A 19,264-nucleotide genomic window follows, 5' to 3' on the forward strand; every position below is an offset into this window, starting at 1 on the left:
TTCCTGTGAGTCGAGGGCGGGAAAGACGGACTCCGCCACCAACGATGCATTTAATGACCTCAGAAAAAAAGTACAATTAACACTTCACGGGCCGGCCGACAAGTGTTTTCACCGCGACAGTCGCCGTGGTTTATTTTTGTACTAAATTAGAACGTTTTGCACACGTATGGAAACATCTTTGCTCATGAAATACTCAAACACAGGAAACAGGTTTCGTGTTCGAGATCTTTTCGATGTGACGAATCTTTAACTTATTTGTAAGACTAAGATTCAAATGTTTAACTCGACTTCTTCGCTTTGAACGCCGTTAAGTTCTCGTACGAAAGAAACGACTCACGTGAAATAAAACCAGAACATTGAATTCACTAAACCTTTATTGTTTTGAAACCTAAATGACAATTTAACTGTTGGCATCAAAGATCAATCAGCGTTCACACAGACACAGTTTCAGACTCTTTTATTGAAGACCAAAGAAGAAGAACGGAAGACTTCGGTCCTCCGTAGAACGATTCCTGAAGAGGAGGCGGAGCCTCCTGTCGTCCAATCAGAAGATGCTTACCTTTAAACGCAGCTACCCGCCATTTAACCCGATCGATCAACATTTACAGACATGCGATTCAAATCAGTTACACCAGAGATACCAAAAATACTTTAATTTATAAATTAAATCATTTACATCTTTGACCTCACAGAAAAGAAAAAAGGAAACAAAACATTTCTTCTTTTGAAATAAACAGTTTCAATTCACAGAAACAGGAAGAGACCACAAATGGTCGCGCAGAATCCAAATACAAAAATGTATTGAAGTTGATGTCGCTGAGGAGGAACGATAAAAACACGGTTACGCTGTACTCTGATCGTCTGTTAAAACCTCGTTCTTCACAGCAGGGAGCTCGCTCGCCTCAGACTCCACTTCCTGTTTCACCGAGGCGGCGGCGACAGCACAGGAAGTGACCTCTTCTTCTTCTCTCTTAATGAAGGCGCTCAGCGGGTGGTCGGTCAGCACCTTGCTGGGCGACGGCGTGACGTCGAGATACGACGACGTCTGAGGAGACGAAACAAACAGCAGCTGTTCAAACGTCCGACGCTTTCAATTACAATCAGTATCTTTGATGAGATTCATGTCTCAGTTACTTACATTCTTATAATCTTCAAAACAGGCGGGATGGAAGTTCTGTGGAGCGACAACATTCATCGGTTTATTGACGTCATCGGTATATTTTACAGAGATACTTTGGGACCGATTGAGACAATATTGAACAAGTTTCACTTAAATTACAAATATTTTTGTACCGACGACTAAAGGTGTTGGGACACCGTACCGGCGTACTTTCGTCACATCTTTGGACATTTTACAACTTCGTTGGAGGGAAATTGGGACCGTAGTGATGGGACATTTTTTATGATACATATATTTTTGTAAATATGAAACATTTGACGAATATTTTCCAGGGACCCGTCGGGCCAGTCGCAGTAGAATTGCTGGGCGAGTTTGTGCCGGTACCTTGTCGTCCACCCTGAGGGCGTCCTTCAGGAACCAGTCCTCCTCCTCCTCCACCCAGTACGTCTCAAACGCCTCCTGGCAGATTTCACACAACTGCACGAGGAAAACACAAACAGTTATTTATTGAGCGCTCAGTTCCATTATTGTAAATCATGGATTCATCTTCAGGAATGTGAACCCTCTGCTGCCTGGAGGATTCCCGTTCTATAGCACTGGTGCTGCTCTCGTCTCACCTCTCCCACTTGGTCCTTGGTGGCCTTCACACTCTGGAACTCCTTCTCCTTGGCGGCCTGCTGGCTCTTCTGGACCTCCTCCTCGTTCTCCTTCTCAAAGAAGTGGCTCTTGGCTCGCTCCTCCAGGTCGGCGATCTCCTCGAACTCGACCCAGTCCTGACGGAGGGAGGGCACACACACACGCACACACACACACACACACACACACGAGGGTGAGCTTCAGGCGAGGACTGCAGGCTGCCGTGGGTCGGAGAGGTCGGTGCTTCTCACCCGGAGGCCGTAGTACCAGCGGCGGTGCGTGATCTTCTTGCTGGCCACTTTGCCGGCGTGGTTCTGCCTGAAGTGCCAGTCCAGGTGGTCTGCGTACAGGTCGGTCTGAGCCGCGGTGAACCTCATGCTGCACAGGCAGCACTGGTTCCCCGAGTACAGCTTGGTCACCACGCTCTCCAAGCGCCTGAGAGAAGAGGGGGGGCACGAAATAACACGGAACAAAGTGAGTCACAACACCGACGATCAAAACACAAGCCGGCTTTCATCAGCCGTAGAGTTCACTCTGCTCTTGTCCTCTGAAGTACGTTTCATGCAAACGAACACTGTTTAAAATGAGCACCGGACTTTCTACCCCACGCTTTGAGGCGTCGGCTTATAGTCCGGTGCCATTTATATACGGATTTCTCCGTAGCTTTCCTCCGCCAACACATTGAACACGAATATTGTAATGTTCCACTTACGAGTCGGAGACAGGGTCCTTGCAAGAGGTTCATTCACAGAACCCGTCGCTCTTATTGCCGAGCAACTCCCTCCAACATGATCCGTAAAGTGTGTTTTCCACAACAACAACCGCAACGTCCGGTTCCGTCTAACGCAACATTTACGAGCTCCCGACACAGAACACTTGCTACCAGCAACCGCTCTGCTACCAGCTGTTACTGACAGGGTCGCTACAATACGGATGAAGTACCTTTGACCTTTGACCTCCCGCTCACTGGGACTGTGAACAAAAAAGGTTGAACGGCAAGATGCTTTTAACAGTACATGTCCGACTCGCTAGCTTCTAAGCTCATTTTAACATTACAGCCAATGGGGAAATGCTAACCGCGATTAGCATTAGCGAATATATAATATATCTTCGTACATCTTTTCATGCAGACATACTTGCATTACAGACTAAGGTCTCTCACGGCTACCAAACGAAAAGCAATGAGGCAATAACTGTTGTTGCTCATACCTCTGAATAGCTGTTGTGCTAGCAGCAGCTGGCCAAGCCAGTTAGCCGTAAATGCTATTCAGAGCTACGTGGACACGCTGCTTCCGTTTGGTGGCCTTGAGACCGTGGTCTGTAATGGAAGTGTATTACGGATTCTGTACCCTCGTGGGGTGGGGGTCTGTTTGGCTGTTTACCACTAAGCACCTGCCAGAAGGTTGTCCAAACACCACCTGAACAAACAACGAATGGCTGAGATAAAGCAGACGATGAAAACACAGATATCACTCGCATGCTGTGGGGGGGGGGGGGGGGGGGGGGGTACAGTTAGGACAGTAGCATTCAGCGTGTTGTTGAAAGCATTTGTCACGGAGAAAAATACCGGAAAGAGTCCAGACATATTAAAATAAAAGTCATAAAAAAAAGCCCGCGCAACATCATACAGCGATTGTAAACACAATTATACATGAACTAAGATCATACCGGGAAGATATCTAGAAGATTTGTAGCCAACAATCGACGACCTATGATCGCTGTACGCGCTCTCACCGCCGTCTCACCACGGAGCACACGGCGGATGAATACTTGCTCGTGATTCGACCCCGGACGGACACACGCGTGTCCAGCCACTGAGTTTCATTCATTGCACGCAGCTCGACCGCCATGGAGAAAACCGGGACACGAACACATGCGTATGATGCTGCTTTTCAGTTAACAGCGATCCGCCTGGCTGTCGAAGAAGGAAATCGAGCTTCTGCACATTCGCTCGGCGTCAATGAATCGACGGTGAGACGCTGGAGACGCCAGGCCGAAGAACTGAGCCGCTGCAAAAAGACGACCAAAGCCTCCAGAGGCAGGAAGAGCAGGTGGCCTGATGGTGAAAACGCTCTGGAGGATCGGGTGAACACACAGAGAGCAGACGGTCGACGTGTTTCCACCGTGAAAATCAGACTGAAGGCTGAAGCCACCGAGAAGAAGAGATTTCAGAGGAGGACCGTCGATGAGAACACGACGGCCGCTGGTCAGCAACTCCCTCCGACGTCAAGGGAAAAATGACAAACTTCAGCCAATACACGCAAAGACGTAAAACCGAAAATTCCATTGGACCAGACGACATAAATACGGACGAAGTACCTTTGACCTTTGACCTCACTCTCCCTAGGACCGTTAACAGAACGGGCGAGTCCGTCACGCTGAAAACAACTGGCCATGAGAACGCACGGCATCCGGACCAAAGCTTCCACCCGCGCTGACTGAAGAGGATGACAATGCCGAAAGAAAAATTCCCGAAAGGAATCGGCGTGAAAGTGAAGAAAGGTTGGATGATAGAAAGCGGAATGAAGGAACGCGACGCGAAGCAACCGAGGGATGTTTTCACAGAACAAAGGCATTGCTCGTTTTGAGCCACAGAACGGATTGTGTTGAAGCAAACCAAGAGCACAAACTCTCCCAGCTGTGATTCCTGCCACAACACAGCATTTGCAGCCCCTCGACGTTCGTGTGAACCGGTCCTTTACAATCACAGTTCAGTGGGAGTCTTGGATGACTGACGGAGAGAAATCCTTCACAAAAACTGGCCGCATGTGACGAGCAACTTTCTCTGAAGTCTGCCAGTGGATCCCAACAGCGTGGAGCAGTGCGACAGAATCCACGTCACCAACGGCTTCCGAAAGGCCGGACGGCTGCGAGATGAGGACAGCGCGAGCTCAGGGGCGGAGCCTCTGGAGCAAAGTGACACAGAGGGCGCAGACGAAAGACGGACCGAGTGCAGCGAAGCGATGCTGAAGAAGACTTCAGTGGTTTTAGTGCACAGGAGGACGAAGGCGATCCTGTGTCGATGCGGACACTTTCCGGCTCGGATCGGAGGGATTACCGGTACCGTAAACCACTTCCCGCGTGGAGACGCCTCCTAGTTGACTTATTACCGGTTCTTCCAGTTTCTTCCTTGTTCAACAGTGTGTGTGTGTGTGTGAGAGAAATAAATCATCTTGGTTTGCAATATAACTCTGCTGTCCTGAGTCTGCATTTGGGTCCTTGAACACACCACATCATGAACCGGTAGGTACGTCTGCATGAAGCATGAAAAGATATATTACATTCTCTAATGCTAATGCTAATGCTAATCACGGGTAGCATTTCGGGGGAACCTGCGGCTTATAGTCCGGAACACTAAATCACATCAATGATCGGAAGAGTTTTGCCGATTATTGAACTCACTGTTTCAAGTCGTCGACGTTGAAGCCGGTGAGGTCGGGGATGTCGTCTTCCTCCTCTTCCTCCACCTCCTCTTCCTCCTCCTCCACCACCCGGGGCGGAGCTACCACAGGCGTGGTGGGTTCTGGGAAAAAAGAATGAAAAAGGTATATTTCAATAACAGCAGCTTGTTATTGAACCCCGTGCCGTTTCAACGTCTCGCTCACCGGCGCTGGCGGTCGGCGCGGCGTCGGGCTGCGAGGGCTTGATGATGCCGTTGGAGATGAGTTTGGACAGCAGGTCGTTGACGTCAACCTGACCGAAGTGGTTCTCCGGGGGGGCGAGCTGTGCAGCTGCAGGGACGCAAACAAGCCGTCAGAAACATTTCACTTCTTCATTCATGAGAAACACAGAATGTCAGAACGTACTCTGCTGTCCGAAGGGCACTGGGTTCTGAGGCAGGAAGGACCGGTTGAGGTTCCCCAACATGTTCACCTAACAAGCACAGAACAGGTTCACTCACGACACGCCTCCAAAACACAAGAAGAAGAAACAGCACGCTCCGGTCTCAGGTGGACTCTGCAGCGAAACATTTAAAACGTGTTGAGAACTCGACTCACCGGCTGCTGCATGCCGACGGCAGCGGCGGGGTTGTAGAAGGGGGCGGGGCCTGGCTGACCAAAGGGCGGAGCCTGCTGCATGTTGAAGTTCATCGGCCCGGCGGGGAACTGAGGGTTCATGCTGAAGTTCTGCTGGGGGGGGATGGGGTTGTCGTAGATGGGCCTCATGGGGGGGGGCTGCAGGTTGTGTTCGGGAGCGAATCTCAGGGGCCCCTCGTAGAGCGGGGGTCCGCCCTGATGGGGGGGCACGTTGGGCAAGTCAAACCGGGGTCCCGGCTGAACGGGGGCCTCGAACCTCATCGGACCCATCTGGTTTGGAGCGCCGTCGAAGCGCCGCTGCTGCTGGAAGCCCATCGGTCCGGGGGCCATGTTGTTCTCGAAGCACCGCGGTGCGTCGAAGCGCTGCACGGGGCCCTCGAAGTGACCCGGTCCGGGCCCCTGCTGACCAATAGGGCCGTCAAACCTCCCGGGGCCCTGAGGGCGAGGTGGACCGTCGTACCGCCCCAAACCGTGAGACATGTGGGGTCCGTCGAACCTCTCCGGCATGTTGTGGTGAGGCGGGCCGTCGAACCTGCCGGGACCCTGGTGGTGAGGCCCCTCGAACCGGGACGAGTCATCGTAGCGACCGGGGCCCTCGTACCACCCTGGGGGGTGCGGTCTGGCGAGGCCCATGTGTCCCGGCCCGTCGTACCGTGGCGTGGGGTGTCCTCCGTCGTGAGGCGGCGTGTGTCCCGGGGAGTCGCTGTGCTGCCGGACCGAAGACAGCGGCCCCACGCGGGGGGGCGGCGCCTTCAGGATGGATTTGGGGGGAGTGGGGACGTCCAGATTGAGGGGCCCGTCGTCAGAGTGCTCGCTGTTGGGGCTCTCGAAGCGAGGGATCGGGCTCATCTCAGACTCGTCTTTTTGGTGAAGCGGCGAGAGGCGCTCCCGCTCGAACCTCGGGGTCGCGAGCGCCAGCGCCGCCGCCTCGGGGCCGACCGGGCTCGGACAGTTCCTGAGGACCACGGTGCCCGAGGGCGGGGGCCCCTCAGGCCTCCGTGGGTCGGGGAGCCTGGGGTCGGCGGCCGGGCCGTAAACCCGCGGAGCGTCGTAGCCGCTCTTCTGCTCCTCGCGCTCGTCGAAACGCGGCCGCTCCGTCAGCGGAGAGTTCCACTCTCTCTCACCTGGAACAGACCAGAACTCTGTTTACCGACAGGCAGTGAAGCTCACGCCATCTTTTAGGTGTTTCACTTCAACTGTCCTGGACTCCCGTCATCTCCTGAGTGAGCCCTAGATCTAAGCCCTAGATCTAAGCCCTAGATCTAAGCCCTAGATCTAAGCCCTAGATCTAAGCCCTAGATCTAAGCCCTAGATCTGAGCCCTAGATCTGAGCCCTAGATCTGAGCCCTAGATCTAAGCCCTAGATCTGAGCCCTAGATCTGAGCCCTAGATCTAAGCCCTAGATCTAAGCCCTAGATCTAAGCCCTAGATCTCTTTGGAAGAGTCTAACCCCGCTGAAGTGATTGAGACCCTGACACCACGCTGCTCAGAACCTGACCTCTGACCTCTGTGGATAAAGATGACAGATCATATCTTTCACACTCATAGCCGCGTGGCGGTGGACTCACTGGGCTCTCTGGGCTCGGCTCTCCTCCTGAAGCGAAGGCCCGGTAGAGACTTGAGAGGCGGGAACTCTTTCCCGTGGTTGTACTCCTCGATGAGCCGCGGCTCCTCCTGCTCTTTGCTCCTCCTCTCACCTGAACGAGTCATAAAGAATGAATATTCTGAATCCTTTGGTGTCATTAAGAGTATCCATAAACCTCAGCTCACCTTGCCGGTCCCGTGGCCCCCGGCTGTATTTCGGGTGTCCGGTCTTTGCGGCGGGCTCCGCCTCCTCGTCCTCCTCCGGACTGTCCTCTCCCTCCCACTCCTCCCCGGCGGCTCGGTGGGTGACCCGAGTCTTCCTCAGCTTGGACTTGTGCTCGTAGTACGACAACTCGGCGGCGTCCATGTTGTCTCGGGGCCGCGGCGGCACGGAGGCGGAGGCGGGCGAGCTCGGCAGCTTCTTGGCGGCGGCGGCGTCGGCGTCCCAGCCGTCGGAGCGCTGCTGCTTCTCCTCCTGGTACTGGAAGAAGTGCTTGATCTGGTGGGCCATGTTCAGGAAGTCCTCCTGGGAGATCTCACCGCTCTCCAGACGCTTACTGGCCTGCAGAGACAAAGTGCCGACCGTTAGAGGGCCGGTGGAGTCAACTTAGTTCCTCCTCGTGAAGACATGAACGCTTTACGTGTTCATGCATTCATGGACTCTAAATCTCAGGTCAATATTTCCAAACAGGATTTGTGACACAGCGGCTACTTTCTGATCTTCAGAGGAGAATAAAGACTTCCATGATCTGTTGAATGTCGATTGTGCTTTAGTTTGCTTGTTTTTATGGTGATTATGATGCAATGTGCTGCCTGAAGTATGAAATGTGATGTATTCATAATAAATCTGACCCGAAGTTAAAAACATTTGCATATTCATAGTGTGGCTGTGAAGACGCGTCTCACTATGTGGAGCAGAAACAGCGAGACGTTGAGTCTCTCCTGGAGTGACTGAAGAGATCAAACACTCGGCTGAATAACAACAATAATAATGTTAATAATAATAATAAATAACAATAATGTTAATAATGTTGATGATGATGACACTAATGTTGATAATAATAATAATAATGATAATAATGTTGATAATGATAATAATAATAATAATGTTGATGATAATAATAATAATAATAATGTTGATGATAATAATAATAATAATAATGTTGATAATGATAATAATAATAATGATAATAATAATAATGTTGATGATGATAATAATGTTGATAATAATAATAATGTTGATGATAATAATAGATGATAATAATAAATAATAATAATAATAATGTTGATGATAATAATAGATGATAATAAATAATAATAATAATAATGTTGATGATAATAATAGATGATAATAAATAATAATAATAATGTTGATGATAATAATAAATAATAATAATGTTGATGATAATAATAATAATAATAATGTTGATGATGATAATAATAAATAATAATAATGTTGATGATGATAATAATAATAATGTTGATGATGATAATAATAATAATGTTGATGATGATAATAATAATAATAATGTTGATGATGATAATAATAATGTTGATGTTGATAATAATAATGTTGATGTTGATAATAATAATAATGATGTTGATAATAATAATAATGATGTTGATAATAATAATAATAATGTTGATAATAATAATAATAATGTTGATAATAATAATAATAATGTTGATAATAATAATAATAATAATGTTGATAATAATAATAATATTGATAATAATAATAATATTGATAATAATAATAATAATGTTGATGATAATAATAATAATAATGTTGATGATAATAATAATGTTGATGATAATAATAATAATAATAATGTTGATGATAATAATAATAATAATAATGTTGATGATAATAATAATAATAATAATGTTGATGATAATAATAATAATGTTGATGATAATAATAATAATAATGTTGATGATAATAATAATAATAATGTTGATGATAATAATAATAATAATGTTGATGATAATAATAATAATAATGTTGATGATAATAATGTTGATGATAATAATAATAATAATGATGTTGATGATAATAATAATAATGATGTTGATGATAATAATAATGTTGATGATAATAATAATGATGATGATAATAATAATAATGATGATAATAATAATAATAATGTTGATGATAATAATAATAATGTTGATGATGATGATAATAATAATGTTGATGATAATAATAATGTTGTTGATGATAATAATAATAATAATAATGTTGTTGATGATAATAATAATGTTGTTGATGATAATAATAATAATGTTGATGATAATAATAATGTTGATGATAATAATAATGTTGATGATAATAATAATGTTGATGATAATAATAATAATAATAATAATGATAATAATAATAATGTTGATGATAATAATAATAATAATAATAATAATAATGTTGATGATAATAATAATAATAATGATAATAATAATAATGTTGATGATAATAATAATGTTGATGATGATAATAATAATAATGTTGATGATAATAATGTTGATGATGATAATAATAATAATGTTGATGATAATAATAATAATAATGTTGATGATAATAATAATAATAATAATAATGTTGATGATAATAATAATAATAATGTTGATAATAATAATAATGTTGATGATAATAATAATAATAATGTTGATGATAATAATAATAATAATGTTGATGATAATAATAATAATAATGTTGATAATAATAAATAATAATAATGTTGATGATAATAATAATAAATAATAATGTTGATGATAATAATAATAAATAATAATGTTGATGATAATAATAATAATAATGTTGATGATAATAATAATAATAATGTTGATAATAATAATAATGTTGATGATGATAATAATAATAATAATGTTGATAATAATAAATTATAATAATGTTGATGATAATAATAATAATGTTGATGATAATAATAATAATAATAATAATGTTGATGATAATAATAATAATGTTGATGATAATAATGTTGATGATGATGATAATAATAATAATAATGTTGATGATAATAATAATAATGTTGATGATAATAATAATAATAATAATAATGTTGATGATAATAATAATAATAATAATAATGATAATAATAATAATAATGTTGATGATAATAATAATAATAATAATGTTGATGATAATAATAATAATAATAATAATGTCCTCCTCTGCACTACATCACAGCTCCTACCCTCCGCAGCAGGTCCTTCTTGGAGGCCGAGTTGAGGACTTCGGGTATCTGCAGGTTGGCGTCCACGCTGAGGCGGTGCTTAGGGGTCCGGGGGGTGCTGGGCCGGGTCGGGGTCCCGTACGGTTTGTGTCTCTGGGGACCCGGCTTCACGTGAGAGTCCTCAGGAAGCTTGGGACTGAAGAGGAAACGAGACGTTTAGACAACAGCCGGGACCTTTTCTTTAGCTCAGAGCTGTGATCCAGCATGACGTAGAGGAGCCCCAACGTGAGAATATGGAACATGTGATCCAAACTTAACTCAACGGAGGATCAAGATCATCGTCATGTTTTTACTAAATATCACAGAAAACGGTTTGAGTGTGTTGACTTTCACACAGAATCACATTTCAGAACGTTCAGTTATGAAGATCGTAGAGCGTCACACGCCTCAATAACCATCAGGACACATTTCATGACACATTTCTTGGAAGACATTCAGGCTTTTAGGGTCTGAATGAGTTGATGACTCACTGTTTGTTCTCCTCCCAGCCGCTCCTCCAGCGGTGAGGAGCCTCCTTGGCCTCCTTGCCTCCTCCGTCGTGGCTTCTCGGCGAGTGGGAGTCTCTGGACTCGGAGTGCCGGTCCTCCGCGGGCCTCTTTGACCTCCTGCTGTCCGGCTGGTTGTTCTTGGGCGCGGCGGGCCGGTCTCCTCGGCCCGGCTTGATGTGATCCGGTCCGACCCTCCTGGGTTTGCCGGGTTTGTGAGACGGCGACATGGAGCTGCTCCGGACTGACCGCCTGTCCTTCCTCTTCGGGGAGGAGGCGCCGGCGGGCGAGCGGGACCGTGAGCGTTTCCTGGCGTGCGTGCGTGCGTTTCCTCCGGCCTTGAACTCCGTCTTCTCCGAGGACGCGCCGCGGTCGTGTTTGCCCACCGAGCCGTTGACCAGCTTCCCCTTGTTGAACCTCTGGGGGTCGACTCCCCGAGGCACCTCCTCGCGCTCCTTCTTGTCGGGGCAGCGCTTCTTCTCCTTCAGCTCCTCGTCTTTGGCCTCCCCGCTCTTGTCCTGCGGGCGTTTCTTCAGTCGGGGGTCTTTCTTGGTGCCGTCCGCCGACTTCTGGATCTCAGGCTCCGCCTTGTTTTTACTCTGGAGGGCTTTGGCCATCGGAGACGGAGATTTAGACTTCTGCTTCTCCTCGGCCGCTTCTTTTCTCTGGGTTTTGACTTTGTCCGGCCGGGTGGGCTTCTCGGGCGTCAGCGCCGGACTTCCTGCCACGGCGTGGCCGTCTTTCCTCCCAGCGTACTGTTCTTTGGGCTGGGGGCCGGTGCGGTTCAGCCGGGGGTCTCTGGTGGGCGGCTTGGCGTCCTTCTGAGTCGTTGGAGGGATCCACGGTTGGACCGCGGGGGCAGTTTGGCCGGCGGTCTTCGCCGCTGTCGGGATGGCGAACCCTCCGGCCTGAAGACAACAAACAGTCAGAGAGTTTGAACTAATCCAACATGTGGAGGGACAGACCGGCTGCATGAAGACCAACAGGAAACAGACTCATGTCTTATCAGCGTTAGCTTTAGCGGTACTAGCGCTCACTGGTTCATCGGGTCGGGCTCCCGTCGATACGCTGATTATTTAGTGAGAATGTTCATGAAGCGTGTGCAGAGTAAAGCATAAAGACAGAGCCAGAGAGGTTTGAGACCACATCGAACCGTATCAATACTCTGGGTTTTACTCATTTCTCCTGACGCTAAATAAAACGTGTTTATTCATGAAAACAACTTTCCAGTGAACGAGCTGAACATAAAGTATAACTACAGACGACTTGATGGAATCTGGGATCAGAACCAACGGCCCCGGTTGTTCCTACCAGCTGAGCTTTGGTCTGCTCCAGCTCCAGCTCGATCTTCTTGTGCTGAAGCTCCAGAAGCTGCTTCTGTTTGGCCAGCAGCTGCTGTCGGATCAGCTGCTCCTGGGTCAGGCTGAACTGGCTGGCGGCGGTGACCGGTACCGGTTGGGGAGCCGGTACCGGCGCTGCTGCCGGAGGCGGTGGAGTCGGCTGAGTGGGAGCCGGCTGAGGAGACGGAGCATCTTCAGACTGAGACGGTCAAGAGGGACGAAGAGACAAATTATGACTTCAGACTTTAACCAATAAGAACAAAACCAATTACAATTCACATTATTGATTCTAGAGCTGAAACGAGCAGATGATTTTACTCAACAGAACATCGATTAATTTCTCTTTTCTTAAATTAAAAAGGCTCAAAGTTCTGTTTCCAGCCTCTCGGATGCTTTAGCTGCTTCATTTGTCTTAAATAACCTTAAACTGTTAAGTCTTGAATGTAACAATAGAGTAACCCAGAGAACGGTTGTCCAACAGATGCATTCATTTAAATCAGCAGCACAGATGAGGATGAAGTCCGTGTCGTAGGACAGCCGATCGCTCCGTGTCTTTAAACATCTAAAATCAGCCGACAGGATGTATTTTATTGTGAAAGGCTGGATCGAGTGCAGCTGGATTTGAGTTTCACGGATGAAACCGGCAACCGCGTGTTTGATCCCGGGCCGTAGCAGATCGGATTTACCTCGGAGATACCGACAGTACGGAGCTTCACGAGTCTCTAACGTAACCAACCGGCTCCTGAGGATCGACGGCGGTCGGACACATACATACCTGCTTTAAGAACTTGGGGTTGACGTGGATGCTGGCGTTGACGGTGGGCGGCAGCGGCTTGATGGGCCACGCCGGGTCCACGGAGTTGACCCGCACGTCCAGCGCGTACAGCTTCTTCAGAGGAAACACGTCGTCCCACGTCGAGCGCAGCTTGAACAAACTCTTTCTGGTGTTTTCATCCACCTACGAACAGAGGACATGACTTGGTCCACAGCTAGCAACAGAATACAGAGAAACATACTGCAGCAGCATCACAAGCGTTTACAAGTGTAAGCAGCTCTACGTCCACGAGTAAAGAGGTGAAAAATAGTTTTAGCACTTTAAGGACAAGTTCAAAAGAATGATTAATAATGATCCCTCCCCCTTTTATTTATCGTTTACGGCGTTATGTACACAGGAGCAGAGTGCCGACCACAGAGAATAAAGCAAGCAACACAACAAACAGGAGGGAAGTGGAGCGGCTAAGAGTCATAGTGCTTAAAAGTTTAACAGCAGCAAAGAGAACTGTACCTTTTCAAAGACACATATAAATGAAGTGATTAGGTTTTTAGCAAACACTGCAAGGTACTCTCCTCCAACATTCTTCACTATGGAATCCACTAAGTACAAAACTGGAAGCTTCTCTGCAGATGGGGCCTGGAGCAATAGAGAACTCGACAAGTTTAGAACACAACAGGGGTTAAAAAAACAACATTTCAGAACAAACGCTTCAGAATTACAGATGTGTCCCCCTCACCCCCCGCTGTGTGAAAAACAAGTAAAAAATGTGTGCACGAGACAAAATGTAAAGAAAGTCTGCAAAGTGAGAAAAAAGACGTTCGAAAACTAAATTTAAAAAATAAAAATAAAAAAATCAGCCCACAGTCTAGATGCATCTTCAGACTGGAATCAAAATAAAAAGAGGAAAAATACTCCAATAAAGTCCTCTGTGATCCGAGATCGATCCCGAAGAAAAACCGTCAGCTTCAACAGCAATCAGTCACTTTAGTTTCTGCAAAGACATCTCAGGAGGTTAGTGATCCTTCCCCAAAGCCGGGGGGGGGGGGGGGGGGGGGGGGGGAATAAACATGTCCATGGCGCATTGTGGGTAAAAAAAAAAAAGGGTTACTGAGTCCAGTCCTCGGGAGCCGTTTACCTCCAAAGAGGGTTTATTCCTTAAACCGCTCTTTGTACTTTACCCAGACGACACGTCGGAGAGTTTTAGTTTAACTTTTGATTCACTCACTCAAAGTTTTAACCCTCACAAGTGTTTGTCTCCTTTTCGGTTGTTAAAAAAACCTTTTAGAGGATCTCTTGGCGTTTAGTTAAAACAAGCTGCATTTTAAACTCTGCACCTTGAAGCAGAAGATCCTAAACGCTGGAGCATCGACGCTAAACACCATTTGTCGTGTCAGTAAATGGAAACCAGAGTCGTACCAATAAATTACACTGGGAAATAAAAAATGACAAAAAGCACATTTCACATTTTTTATTATAACAATTTTAACCATTCAATCACATTTCAGTAATTCAAGATTTCACTAGTGAATTAATGCAGAGAAACTGACTGAGATGTACTACAGATAGTGAGGCCACGTCTGTATAATAATAGCTACCCGGCAATATTTATTAACAATAAATTAGAGTGAAAAACATCAATGTGGTCCGGCCTCGATCAGAATGTTATTAATGTGACGGATGCTCAAAATACTTCTAGAAGCAGAGGATAAATCAACGATGCAAAAGTCAAAATCCACCGTAAACTAAACCAGCTAAATATGTACATAGACGCCGTGAACACATTCATTTGTCTTATGAGGCAAACTAGACTTCATTATCAACCAGAGTCCAGCAGTTATCGCTTGATGACTCTGGAGTTAAAGCTGCTGATTGTGATCAATCTACAACGTTTATTGTTCAAATTAGCTTCAATAAAGTTTATTTTTGTTCTTAAAAAGGGGGCTGACCACACACGGATGTGACCAATTTTCTAGTATTTTTTAGACACACGTTTGAGTCGTCACCATCTTGGTTCTGTGACACAACCGGGTGGACAGAAACCTGTCAATCACCATGTAGCAGTGAATGCCGCCTGCTCACTGCTTGTGAAAGTTACACTTGGACCAGGCAGCCAGCAACTTTTAGGAACTAATGACTTAAATAAGGGTGAATCATGTGTTGCACTGGGAAGTGGATTTACCTAAAAATAACTATCTGCTGAGATACAGACGACTCTTTCCCCAAAGTATGACGATGAAGAGGTGAATCTGGAACGGATTAGATATATATTTAGATCGGTACATAGTGGCTCAGACTATATGTTTCTGTGTTACAAGTGTTCACATAATTTGTCAATAAAAGCTGATTTTGTGTTTTTTTTACTCCAGAAGAACCCATTTTAAAGTCCGCCATGTTATTTCTTCTTCTCTGGCTTAATGAAGTGGTATCGCCATAACAGTCGAATAAATAACTGGCACCACTTTGGCAACGACGTATTTAACTAGCTAGTTCACCAAATAAAACACGTCTTTTAATCACTTCACGTTGGTTTGAACTGACCTCCAAGTAATTAGTCGATTTCACACATTATTTTAAACACAAATAACATCAAGACGTTTAAAATAATCTATTTTACGGTGGATTTCAACGAGTTTCGATGAAGAGAAACGTTAACTAAGAAGGTTAAGTGTATGTTGTGTTTAAACTTTAATAAAACACACAAATATAGTTATAAATAAAACGTAATGTATAGCTACGGTGACATGTCGCTAGAGCTGCCATGTTTTTACGCTAAGCTAACAGCTAGCTCAACAACAACTTGAGGCCTTGTTGCTACACATACAATCCAGACGAAAAAACACCTGAAATTGAAAGTATTCTATATATTTTTTGTTATAAAAACCTTGCTTATTTGCGCTTCAATAATAGCGACGATATCCTTGGCGAAGTTGAGGTTTTCCTCGGCCAGGATGGTCAGCATGTTGATGTGCGGCTTGCTGTTGAACGTCAGGTCCTCCAGCGACGACTGGTACTCTCGGCACGCGTCTTCTCGAGCTGCTTTGTCGGCCATCTTTGTTTGTGACCCGGGAAAACCTACAGCGGCTCTATCGATACTAACGTCACCATTGATCAGCAGCAGGCAGTCCATGAACTATGGAGATAACTTTGTTCTGACTCGGTGATCGATGTAAAAAAAATAAAATAAAAAAGCGCCGGTTTTGTGGGTTTTTATGTCGAGCCGTCGCGTCTTTGTCGTTAGATGTTCAGCCTCCGACGACAAGAAGATGGCGACTGTTAGCTGAAGGCCGCATACGTCAAGACGTTCACACTATCACGTGACGTGAGTTCACGTCCCTCATTGGCTTATTTTTAGGGGCCGTGCGGAGACCGGGTTCTCGGTTCTCATTGGCTCGGTGAAATAACAGCCAAGACAAGTGAGCCAATCAGATCGAAGCCCATGTGAGTTTATGATTACGTAAGCTTTTATAGGGCATAACACCATGAGGCTGAAGCATGGCGGATCACTCTGCTCTCTGGTAGTTTTAGGGGATTATTACAGCAATATTACGTTTTTATGATAGAAAAATAATTACTACATTAAAACAATTTAAACATATGCTATAAAAGGTCTATAGTATTTATTTATGTGATGTAGTGGAAGTATAAAGTAACAGAAAATGAAAAAATTGGACACTTTAAATGTGTATTAAATGATATCAGTTTATGTCCACACACACATAAAAAGGACCTCAGTTATTTAGAAGACAAAGCTTTGCTAAATAAGTAATTGTTGGCTCTGACATTCACTATGAAGAGTTTAATAAAACCTCATTACGTTGTGTAATTTGTATAACTTCATTTTACAAATGCATATAAAGATGAAGTATCAAATCCAGACCGGTCACATCCTGAAAATGTCTCACAAATAAATTAAACTATGTGTCTGGCACATTTTTAAATATATTTTTAATTCATATTTTAATTTAGGCCTATATTTTAGTTAGTTTTTTTGGTCTTGTCTTGAATATAAAACTGAATTTGAAAAAAATAAACAAATAAAACAACAAACACTCAGAGGCTTAAGGAAGTCAGAATCTATTGTACGGTTTGTGTTTGATTTAAAGGATGATTAGAGTAACTAAAAATTAACATCTGTTCTCAGAGTATTTATTTTTATTGCACTAATAAAGTACAACGTACCTGATATAAAAAGACAGTTTGTTTTTAACCTTTGCCTTTAAAAAAAAAAGCATCACATTACTGATTTATATTTTTGTGCAGCTATTGCTTTCTTAATAATTTGTCATATTTCAAGTCCACCGAGATAAGAATGACAATAAAGAGAATTCTATCATTTGACTTGATCAACTGATGGGAATCAATTTATTTTCCATAGGACGACTCCTGGAGAATCATCACAGGCAAGTAAAACAAAACATTATTAAACATCTTAATAATGATCGGAACTCATGACCAGCTGTGATGTCACGGAGTGATGTCAACAATAAAAAAATAACAAATGACACTGCAGGAAGTACAGCAGTGTTTACCTCCACAGACAGGAAGTCGTCCGTCATCGTCTTCTTTTGTTGGGTTTCTTTCTCTCAGAGTCCGTTTCATCAGTTCTTTCTGCTTTCAGCGGAAACGACGACAAGTTTCCATCACTCGTCCTGTGAACCAATAAAACTTAAACACGTTTTCTGGATGACGTCTCGTACTGGATTTGATGGTCGACGCGTTGAGCTGCGGAGGAACGCTCACTGGGACGGGGTTCGACTCTCAGAGGACACAAACATCTCCGTGGTAACGTAGGAATCATTTGATTGGGTTTCCCATGATGCTCTGCTACATCCCGACAAGAACACATTTCAACTCATGTTAAAAATCAACACAGATGTTTAATATATCAACAGGAGGGTGCTGCATTATGAGACAACGCGGCCCTGAAAGGGTTCCCGGCGGTCGCGTTCCCTCTCTCGGAGGTCGCGTTCCCCTCTCTCGGAGGTCGCGTTCCCTCTCTCGGAGGTCGCGTTCCCCTCTCTCGGAGGTCGCGTTCCCCTCTCTCGGAGGTCGCGTTCCCCTCTCTCGGAGGTCGCGTTCCCCTCTCTCGGAGGTCGCTTCCCCTCTCTCGGAGGTCGCGTCCCCTCTCTCGGAGGTCGCGTTCCCCTCTCTCGGAGGTCGCGTTCCCCTCTCTCGGAGGTCGCGTTGCCCTCTCTCGGAGGTCGCTTCCCCTCTCTCGGAGGTCGCGTTGCCCTCTCTCGGAGGTCGCTTCCCCTCTCTCGGAGGTCGCGTTCCCCTCTCTCGGAGGTCGCTTCCCCTCTCTCGGAGGTCGCTTCCCCTCTCTCGGAGGTCGCTTCCCCTCTCTCGGAGGTCGCTTCCCCTCTCTCGGAGGTCGCTTCCCCTCTCTCGGAGGTCGCTTCCCCTCTCTCGGAGGTCGCTTCCCCTCTCTCGGAGGTCGCTTCCCCTCTCTCGGAGGTCGCGTCCCCTCTCTCGGAGGTCGCGTTCCCCTCTCTCGGAGGTCGCTTCCCCTCTCTCGGAGGTCGCTTCCCCTCTCTCGGAGGTCGCTTCCCCTCTCTCGGAGGTCGCTTCCCCTCTCTCGGAGGTCGCGTTCCCCTCTCTCGGAGGTCGCGTCCCCTCTCTCGGAGGTCGCTTCCCCTCTCTCGGAGGTCGCTTCCCCTCTCTCGGAGGTCGCGTCCCCTCTCTCGGAGGTCGCGTTCCCCTCTCTCGGAGGTCGCTTCCCCTCTCTCGGAGGTCGCGTTCCCCTCTCTCGGAGGTCGCTTCCCCTCTCTCGGAGGTCGCGTTCCCCTCTCTCGGAGGTCGCGTTCCCCTCTCTCGGAGGTCGCTTCCCCTCTCTCGGAGGTCGCTTCCCCTCTCTCGGAGGTCGCGTTCCCCTCTCTCGGAGGTCGCGTTCCCCTCTCTCGGAGGTCGCGTTCCCCTCTCTCGGAGGTCGCTTCCCCTCTCTTTTAGTGAACCGGAGCTCTCAGGTGCTGCTGTTGGTTCAAATGCTTCAACTAAACTGTAGTATTTATTTGTCAGACTTTTACTTTATAGGAAATC

General features: G+C 45.8%; 1 protein-coding gene across 1 annotated transcript; it reads right to left on the minus strand.

Annotated features, from left to right (window-relative positions):
- Positions 1-366: 366 nt before the first annotated feature.
- Positions 367-16,469, minus strand: pcf11 (PCF11 cleavage and polyadenylation factor subunit). Its single transcript, XM_079282841.1, has 17 exons — positions 16,110-16,469; positions 13,739-13,864; positions 13,229-13,411; positions 12,425-12,652; positions 11,099-12,021; positions 10,590-10,764; positions 7,564-7,939; positions 7,362-7,490; positions 5,755-6,917; positions 5,563-5,629; positions 5,362-5,487; positions 5,159-5,279; positions 2,008-2,191; positions 1,738-1,893; positions 1,505-1,597; positions 1,139-1,174; positions 367-1,045 (listed from the first exon to the last, which is right to left on the minus strand). The coding sequence occupies exons 1-17, from the start codon at positions 16,353-16,355 to the stop codon at positions 842-844; spliced, it is 4,536 nt and encodes a 1,511-aa protein (XP_079138967.1). The 5' UTR covers positions 16,356-16,469; the 3' UTR covers positions 367-841.
- Positions 16,470-19,264: the final 2,795 nt, after the last annotated feature.

Source organism: Melanostigma gelatinosum (genome assembly GCF_949748355.1).
Source record: "Melanostigma gelatinosum genome assembly, chromosome: 14".
Taxonomy (NCBI): domain Eukaryota; kingdom Metazoa; phylum Chordata; class Actinopteri; order Perciformes; family Zoarcidae; genus Melanostigma; species Melanostigma gelatinosum.

Coding starts and splice junctions, on each gene's coding strand:
- pcf11 (XM_079282841.1), bottom strand. CDS start 16,355: ATGGACTGCCTGCTGCTGATCAATGGTGACGTTAGTATCGATAGAGCC. Junction 12,022..12,424: donor AGCAGACCAAAGCTCAGCTG/GTAGGAACAACC, acceptor TGTTGTCTTCAG/GCCGGAGGGTTCGCCATCCC. Junction 1,175..1,504: donor CCCTCAGGGTGGACGACAAG/GTACCGGCACAA, acceptor GTCGCTCCACAG/AACTTCCATCCCGCCTGTTT.